At 42.5% G+C, this 9,706-nt stretch overlaps 1 protein-coding gene across 1 annotated transcript; it reads right to left on the minus strand.

Annotated features, from left to right (window-relative positions):
- Nucleotides 1–2,210: 2,210 nt before the first annotated feature.
- Nucleotides 2,211–3,554, minus strand: LOC105275084. Its single transcript, XM_011331735.2, has one exon. It carries the CDS (start codon nt 3,552–3,554, stop codon nt 2,211–2,213), a length of 1,344 nt encoding a protein of 447 aa, XP_011330037.2.
- Between the last annotated feature and the right edge of the window lie 6,152 nt (nt 3,555–9,706).

Consider the following 9,706-nt stretch of genomic DNA (forward strand, 5'->3'; position numbering starts at 1 on the left):
GCGGAAGCGGTGAACACGGCAGTCTACATCTTAAACAGGACTCCGTGTGTCCAGGATCCAAAGACGAAAGTGGACCGGTAAGGTGCCAAATTTGTCGCATTTAAAGGTCTTCGGGTGCGATGCGTACGTTCATACACCTAAGCAGTTTCGAACGAAGGCTGGAACCGAAAGCGAGGGAGGTTATCCTTGTAGGATACCAAGAAGGGACCAGAAACTACCGTTTTTTTTACCCGAACACGAGGCGTGTCTCCGTGGCTAGAGACGTCACATTCAACGAAACGGCTGCACACGTGTTGCCACCAGCTGAGAAATCTGAAGACTTTGAGCCCTTGCTGATGAAGGATGAGAAGGATCGGACCGACAGATGTGATGCTGAGGTGGAGAGGCAAGCGGATGGAGGAGGATGAGATTCCCGCCGACCACACCCTGGAAGAACATCCGCAGCCTCCGGCTCAGCGTCAGCTCAGAGACCGGACGAGTATCAAACAACCAGCAAGGTACGAAGTCAATGTTGCTGAGATCGATATACCTGCGACATACCAAGAAGCTGTGATGGGTTCTGATTCGGCGGAATGGACAAGGGCCATAAAGGACGAGCTGCAAGCTCACTGGAAGAACGGCACCTGGACCATAGTGCCGAGAAAGCAAGGTCTACAGCCGATTGATACGAAATGGGTCTTCAAGATTCAGCGAACAACAACCGGAGAAGTCCAACGCTTCAAAGCACGCTTGTGTGCTCGAGGGTTTAAGCAGAAGGAATAAGTGGATTACACGGATACGTTCGCTTCCGTTGTACGATACGACTCTCTGCGTGTCTTACTCGCTATCGTTGCTGAAAGAGATCTCGAACTTGTCCAGTTCGATGTGAGGACAGCTTTCCTTTATGGGGAACTCACCAAAGAGTTGTTCATGGAGATGCCGGAAAGCCTGGTATCTGAAGACACTAAGAAATCGGTATGTAAACTAAATAAATCATTGTATGATCTCAAACAGGCTTCCAGATGTTGGAATAAGAAGTTCTCAAGCTTTCTCAAGCGATTTAATCTGGTGGAGAGCGATGCCGATCCATGCGTGTTCCATGGCGTCATCAAAGGAACCGAAGTCTACTTGGTGCTGTACGTCGACGATGGATTGATAGCGACGAAATCTCGAGATGTACTCGACGCAGTAATTCGGTCCTTGTGCGAAATTTGAAATCACATTTGGGGAACCAATATTTTTGTCGAATTGCAGTTAGAGCGAAACAGGCAAGATCGTACCATTGTTCTTCATCAAAATGCGTATATTAACCGATTAATTGATAAGTTTTCGATGACAGAGGCCAAGGCCATGAGTGTACCCGCTGACCCACATGCTTGCCTCAGTCCGGCTGAAAAGGATGACAGCCGCCGCATCGAAGTGCCATTTCGTGAAACGGTCGGGTCGTTAATGTTTTTGGCCACTGTCTCGCGTCCTGACATCGCATTCGCTGTGAATGCAGTCAGTCGGCATTTAAGTTGTCATAATAATAGCCATTGGGAGGCTGTAAAAAGAATTTTTAGGTATGTTGCGTACTAGATGTACTGAGACCGACGACCCTTGTTCTGGTCGACGGTCGTCCACGCCTGTCTCCGGTATTTTTCCTCTTCGACTGCGTGGCTGAGATAACGGATTCTCGCTACTTAATAAATTGACTCTTCACACAGGGTTACAATCGTTGACTGCACTTTATTTTACTTCTTCTTCTCTCGATTTTAACCATGCCTTTCTCGCTCGACTTGCTTGTGTCAAGCTTCTTCCGCTCGAGACAAGGGACTTCTCGCTCTCTAGTACGATCGCGCTCTACCGGAAAGCACGCAATTCTATTGGCTGCCGCGCTCGGCGGACCCGAACAATACCGAAAGCCATCGATCGCTTCATCGACGCGCGCTGTCGCGTGATCGCAGGGACGACGCTTTTCTAGCGCAAACAAAAATAAATAAAATATCCTACAACGCCGCCCGCCTTGAAGGAACTCACCTTCAACAAATAAATAAACATACAATTGCGGACAATATTGTTATGTTTGTTTGAATAACACAAATGAAACAAAATTTGTTATAAAATTATAATATCGCAAACTTATTATACGAAACTCGCATATAAATAAAATGGTAACTTATTACGGTTAACTCGCAAATAACAAAGTTTAACTTACCTAATATTATACCTAACGATTACAATATAATATCTTACGTATCTATCGGTAATATGAAAAGTTTTGCCAAAGGTCGTGTAAAAAATCCTTTCGAAGTTTTTACCATAGCTGACCGAGCTACGCCATCGGTTCCTATGTGTAATTCATGAACGCAGCCTATGAGCCACTGCAAAGGGGGCAATCCTTGTTGTTTAATTAATACAAGTTGATTGAGCGCTAATTGTCTGCCCTTATTGATTTTCCATTTGGATTTTTCTTGTAATGAGCTCAAATACTCCGAGCTCCATCTTCGCCAAAAGTGTTGCCTCATTTGCTCTATTCTATTCCAACGGGTAAGTCGATTTTCATTAATATCGTGTAAATCGCGACATGGAAAATCATTCATTGCTGTGCCAATTAAAAAATGACCCGGGCTAATATATGATAGATCGTTTGGATCTTCGCTTAAAGCTACGAGAGGTCGGGAATTAAGAATTGCTTCTATTTCGCATAACGTGGTTTGCATTTCCTCAAACGTTAAATTAGCCCTGCCGACGATACGTGTTAAATGGTATTTTGCGGATTTTACGGCCGCCTCCCAAAGCCCGCCGAAATGAGGCACGTTTGGCGGAATAAACGTCCACGAAGTTTCTTGATTACGAAGGAATTCCTTAATATCATCCAACATTTTTTGATTATTTAAAAATTGAAAAACTTCTTCGAGGTGGCGCTTTGTTCCGACAAACGTAGTGCCGTTATCTGAATATATGTGACTAGGTTTTCCTCTACGGGAAATAAATCGCTTTAATGCCGCGATAAAAGCTTCCGAAGTAAGATCACTAACTAATTCAATATGAACTGCTTTAGTTACGAAGCACACGAAAATCGAAATGTATGCTTTGGAGCTTCGTGCGTTACGTCGCTTATTTTCTTTCAAAAAAAGAGGACCAGCATAATCGACGCCACATTTCGAGAATGGTTTTGAAGCTGTGGTTCGGCTGGCCGGCAGTGAACCCATAATAGCTTCTGATTGCGCAGGTTTGGCTTTAAAACACATTATGCACTTTGACAATATGTTTCGTGTGGTTGATCTCAAAGACACAGGCCAAAATCTTTGTCTGACCGCGGCCATTGTAGCTTGCGTGCCGGCGTGCATATTTCGGCTGTGTTCGTACTTTATGATGCGCTTGGTTAAATCGTGATTTCGCGGCAAAAGTATCGGGTGACGCGCGTTGTATGGTAGGTTTGAATTTTTCAATCTACCGCCTACCCTGAGTAAGCCTTGTTCGTCTATAAATGGAGACAAAGAAAGCAAGGAACTGATGGGATTAATTGGTTTACCCTCAGATAAAGCCCTATATTCATCAATAAAAGCGCGTTTTTGCACCACCTTGCACATTGCTTCCAACGCGTAAACTACTTCTTGGTGGGAAACAAAACTTGTTATTGGATTGACTCGGTTGCGTTTCAAAAAACGCAAACAATAAGCTAACACTCGACAAATCTTATTTAAACTGGAAATTCGCGATAACAACTCAATTATTAAACAATAGTCGAACGTGGTAACTGCAGTGACTACACCCTTTAACTCGGGAATATCGTTTTCTAATTTTACGAAATCACTGCTTGGCCAACGATCTATTCCGAATTTCAAAAATTCTGGACCCTGCCACCACCGGGTCGTGCACGCTAATTCATGCGGATAAAGGCCCCGCGAAAGTAAATCGGCTGGATTATCTCGGGTAGAAACGTGACGCCAACATTTGATATTAGTTAAGCGTTGTATCTCCCCCACTCTATTCGCTACGAAAACAGACCATTTTTTGGAAGTTGCCGTTATCCAATTTAACGTGATAGTCGAATCGGACCATAAATATATAAAAAATTGTGATAAATCAAATGAAGATTGTACCTGGTTAAGTAACCGAGCGAGCAATAATGCCGCAGATAATTCCAATCGCGGAATTGAAATGGCCTTGAGAGGTGCTACGCGAGATTTGGAACACAACAATTCCGCACGATATTCATCTGCGCCGATACAAGTGCGAACGTAAATACAAGCACCGTACGCGCGTTGACTCGCGTCGCAAAACCCATGAATTTGAATATCACCTATGATTGTATTAAATTTTACGCATCTTGAAACCTGTAATTGACTTATTTCGCTGAGCTGCGATACAAATCTTGTCCATCTTGTATGTATATCTTGTGACACAGACTCGTCCCAGCCTACGCCAGACTGCCACAGGTCTTGAATAATTAATTTGGCGATTAAAATAATCGGGCCTAAAAGACCGAGAGGATCAAATATTTTTGATACCTTAGATAATATAAGACGTTTCGATACCGCGCCGTGAAATTCGGTTACGTCGTACAAAAAATGAAACGTGTCCGTACACGGATTCCACTGCATGCCTAACACGTAAGTATCGCCACTATCTGCAATGGAAATTGAATCTTGAGTTAAATCGCTTTCGAATTCTAATAATTCGGCGCTATTTGATGCCCATTTGCTTAACTCAAAACCGCCTAATCGTAATAACTGTATTGTTTGATCTCGGATTACCTTTGCTTCTTCAAGGGTATCAGCGCCCGTGAGGTAATCGTCTAGATAAAAATCGCGCTCAACATGACGCGAACCGATGGGAAATTTAGACACATTTTTAACAGCGTGATGCTTTATCGTTCTTGTAGATACAAATGAAGCCGACGAAGTGCCGTATGTGACCGTTAAAAGCTCATAAGTTTCAATTTTTGATTCTGGGCTCGGCCGCCACAAAATTCGCTGCAATGACGTCTGAGACGATTTAATCAATATTTGCCGGTACATTTTTATTATATCAGCGACGATGACAAAAATAAAAGTGCGAAACCGCATCAAAATAGTGGTTAAATCCTGCTGTACTACCAGGCCTGTTAACAAAATATCATTTAACGATAAACCACTACTGCTTTTACATGAAGCATCAAACACTACGCGTATTTTTGACGAATGCTTGGAATTTTTAAATACGCAATGATGAGGTAAATAAAACGTTATGGTATCGTCGTCCTGGTTTGTTTCGACTAATTTCATATGGCCTAACGCTAAATATTCATTTACAAATTCAATGTAACGAGCCTTTAAAATGGGATCTCGATTAAAACGCTTCTCTAAAGCGTGAAAACGTCGCAAAGCGATTTCACGTGAATCGCCCAGTTTATTAAATAACTGAGTTTTAATTGGAAGCTCGACAACGTATCTTCCTTGCTCATTTTGCGAAATGGTTTTTAAAAAATGCTCTTCGCATAATTTTTCTTCAAACGTATAATTGCTAAAAGAATTCGATACGTCTTCCAATTCCCAAAATTTAATAAGCTGATCGTGTAACTGGTCATTATTTATTGATGCGTGAAAAGATTGTATTTCTCGAGATTTCGCGGGTGCATTATATGATCGGCCTGCTAAAAGCCACCCGAATTTCGTTTTTTGTAATGTGGGGTGGTTGGAAGAAGCTCGTACTTGTCCAACGCACAATAAATCCCAAAATAATTCCGCACCTATCAAAATATCTATTTCAGATGAAATGTTAAAGTGCGGATCGGCTAAATCGATATTACCGGGAAGCTCAAAGGTACTGCGTTTAAAAGAATACGCTGGCAACTTATTTGTTACTTTATCAGTAACCGCGCAATCAATCGTACTTGCGTATGAATTAATACGAGATTGCATCTTGACTTGAACTAATTGGGTAGAGCCTGTAGTCGTTCCGTTTATACCCGAAATAACCATATTTGAAAATCGCGGTTCCAATCCAAGCTTGTGCATAAACCGTTTTGATATAAAATTTGCTTGCGATCCGGAATCAAGCAAAACCTGACATTGCCTTCGCGCCCCTTGTTTGTCATACGCGTATATTACTGCCGTAGATAACATAACATGCTTGCCGCTGGGAAAACTAGAAACGTGTGAAACACTCGATTCGCTTGTAATTGTCGATGTTTGTTCACTTGACGAATTATTATTGTTAGTATTCGCCGTTGTATCACCCTTAACAAGGGGAAGATGTAATAAAGTGTTATGTTTAGATTTGCATGTTTTGCATGTGCCTGAAGGACACTTAACATTTTTATGATCAGTGCAACGTAAACAATTCGTGCACAGCTTGCGATTGCGTATTTCCGTTATTCTCTGAGAGATCGAAAGAGCCAAAAATTCCTTGCAATAATAAATTATATGGTCTCCCTTGCAATAATTGCATTGCGTTTTCGTGGTCGCGGCGCAGGCCGCCTGACGCTTGTTACCTGCTTGAGATCGCGTGTTTATAGTTTTTGCGCTAGTGATATTTGTTTTGCTCGTTGCTTCGAAAATATGACAACGGTGAGTAATAAATTCCCGAAATTGCTTCAACGTAGGAAGCTCAGATCCGGACAAAGACGTTTGCTATTTTCGCAATGTAACCGAATCTAATTTAGAGCTCAATATGTATACTAACAAATCATCCCAATGGGACGTTGGTCGTTTTAGTGCTTCTAAAGCATGGATATGCCTTGCCGCACCATCCGCGATTTGCCGCAACTCGTCTGGATTTTCCTTGCTCATCGAGGGAAGATCCATAATGGCTTTAATATGCGTGTTCACAATAACGCGCTTGTTATCATAACGTTGCTTTAATAAATTCCAGGCAATTTCATAATTTGCCTCTGTGATCTCCAATGAATGTATAACATTAGTCGCGTCTCCAACTAAAGAAGTTCGCAAATATTGAAACTTTTGTGTAGCATTCAATGACTCATTTGAATGTATAATCGAGTTAATGTATCAAAAAACGGGAACCATTCCTCGTATTTCCCTGAAAACTTCGGAAGGTTTAACCTCGGCAATTGAATATGAATTGAAGGTTCTGTCGTACTACGCACGCTTGTGGACGGACCGGGCGCCGCTGCGCTTCGCGCCGCACCTAAATTAAGCATTTCGCGTATTTTACCACATAATGAATAAAACGCTTCCTCGAACGCCGCGCGATCATTTACTTCAGTTTCATCTATCGCTTCTAAACTCGACTGAACCGTATCATATTCCGACCAATACATATCTAATTTATTACGACGCTCTTCAATTTGAGCTCGCACAACCGGTGTAGCTGACTCGACTGCATCGACGTAGTTTTTTATTCGGGTACAACATCCCTTAATTTTACCGCGCTGCTTTACTAACGCGGCTTGATTCTTTTCGTCCGCCATTTTGAATACGACCGTTCGACTCGAATGTTCCGTTGGCAACAGCAACGAATGACTTTCCTACCTTATTATGACGCACGATAACGCTCGGCGAATAACTAGACTGCTGCCTCGTCCTCTCGAGTCCCGCTGCTTGCTGGATTGAGCTGCCTCGTGACTCGATCTTTGTCCTTGACGCCCTTTGATGGCCGCGACGTTGAAACTCTCGATGCTTCGATGTCTCTGCTTGCCGATGCCGGGAACCAATGGCCGAATCTCCGTGGTCTCGTAGGCTTCGTTGCGTTGGTATTATTTTGAGCTTTCTCGGATGCCGGAAGCTCGTCGCCCCGTTGCTGGGTGGAGATATAGTCCTTTGCGGTTAAAACCTTTTTGCTTCCTTGGATATCGAAAACCTTTCGCCCTGTTGCTAGGCGAATATGTAATAGAATTTCCTGATGTTAGAACTTCGTTTGCGGTTATAGCTGACTGGATTGTAAACTGCTGCTGTGTTTGAGCCCTTTGCGACTTGAAATCCGGCTCGAAGGACCAATTTGTTGCGTACTAGATGTACTGAGACCGACGACCCTTGTTCTGGTCGACGGTCGTCCACGCCTGTCTCCGGTATTTTTCCTCTTCGACTGCGTGGCTGAGATAACGGATTCTCGCTACTTAATAAATTGACTCTTCACACAGGGTTACAATCGTTGACTGCACTTTATTTTACTTCTTCTTCTCTCGATTTTAACCATGCCTTTCTCGCTCGACTTGCTTGTGTCAAGCTTCTTCCGCTCGAGACAAGGGACTTCTCGCTCTCTAGTACGATCGCGCTCTACCGGAAAGCACGCAATTCTATTGGCTGCCGCGCTCGGCGGACCCGAACAATACCGAAAGCCATCGATCGCTTCATCGACGCGCGCTGTCGCGTGATCGCAGGGACGACGCTTTTCTAGCGCAAACAAAAATAAATAAAATATCCTACAAGGTATTTACGTAGGACATCTGAGTTGGGCATTTTGTACGGAGGCGGCGGGAGCAGTTTATGTCTTGAGGGATATTCGGACGCGAATTATGCTAGCAATCTCGCAACGAGGAGATCGACAACAGGATACGTATTTACTTTAGTCGGCGGATCTGTATCATGGACGTCTCATTGGCAGAAATTGGTCACGCTAAGTACGACCGAAGCCGAATACGTTGCGGCAGCAGCTGCTGGGAAGAAGCTATCTGGCTTCGAAGACTGTTAAGTGATCTCGGATGTCAATGTCATGAGGCCACAACGCTGTTGTCGATAATCAGAGTGCTATTCGGCTGATAAGAAACCCAGAGTTTTATCGACGGACCAAGCACATCAACATCCGACATCACTTCATCCGAGAAAGAGTTCGGAATTCTGAACTCAGTGTGATCTACATTTCGACCGCGCTTCAGAAAGCGGATATTTTCACAAAACCCCTGCCAAGAGATCGCTTCAAAGCTTCTGTATTACAGTTAGGTTTAATCGCGAAGCACTCAAACGGTGGGAGTGTTAAAGAAAATTAGTTGGAAGTTTTCGCGCTTCTCTTCTTTGTTTATGGCTGTGTGTGTGAGATGCGTGTGAGAGTGTTATGATCAAATGTTTGCTTCTCTTCTATCTGTTATTGTCCGTGCCTCGCCGATCGCGCTTTGTCTAGTCGGTCAGTCGTAGTTATACCGAGCGGTCGATTCTGTAAGCTATCGGCGTTCGCGTGCTTTGTACACTAAGGTGCATTGATTCGCGTGGTAGCGAATATATATTTATTACTATTACTATATATAATAATAATATTATATATATACATATATATTATATGTATATAATATTATAATATATACATATATACAAGGTGTCCCAAAATAACCGCATTTCCTTTTACTGACAGGTTCTGCGGAACATTCGGAAACGAAAACTCTAATATGAAAATGTCGAGGCTACAATAGTTTTTAAATGGGAAGCACTTAAATTTGACCAATTACTTTGCGGAAATTTGGCGCGCTCAGGTATGGTACAGTAGCGAAGGTGCCCTTTATTCATTCACTTTTAGATATTGAGATAATTCTGCATAAAATGATGAGAAAATTACTTTGAAGTCTTTCTTATTTACCTCTGTGATTGTTTATATAAAAGTACATAAAAATTAATGCCAGTATATATAATTAATTGCGAAATGTTATTCAATACGTACGTCGCACTGTCAAGTTTGTTAAATGAAGTGTGTCATAAGTTAACTGGTACAAAAAGAAAATCTGGTTTAATCCGATTTTCTTTTTGTACCAGTAATCATTAACAGAAATTTAATCTTTTTCGTAATTTTGAGGTAACAAATTTTGGATGCT

This window comes from Ooceraea biroi, chromosome 10, assembly GCF_003672135.1.
Source record: "Ooceraea biroi isolate clonal line C1 chromosome 10, Obir_v5.4, whole genome shotgun sequence".
Lineage (NCBI taxonomy): Eukaryota > Metazoa > Arthropoda > Insecta > Hymenoptera > Formicidae > Ooceraea > Ooceraea biroi.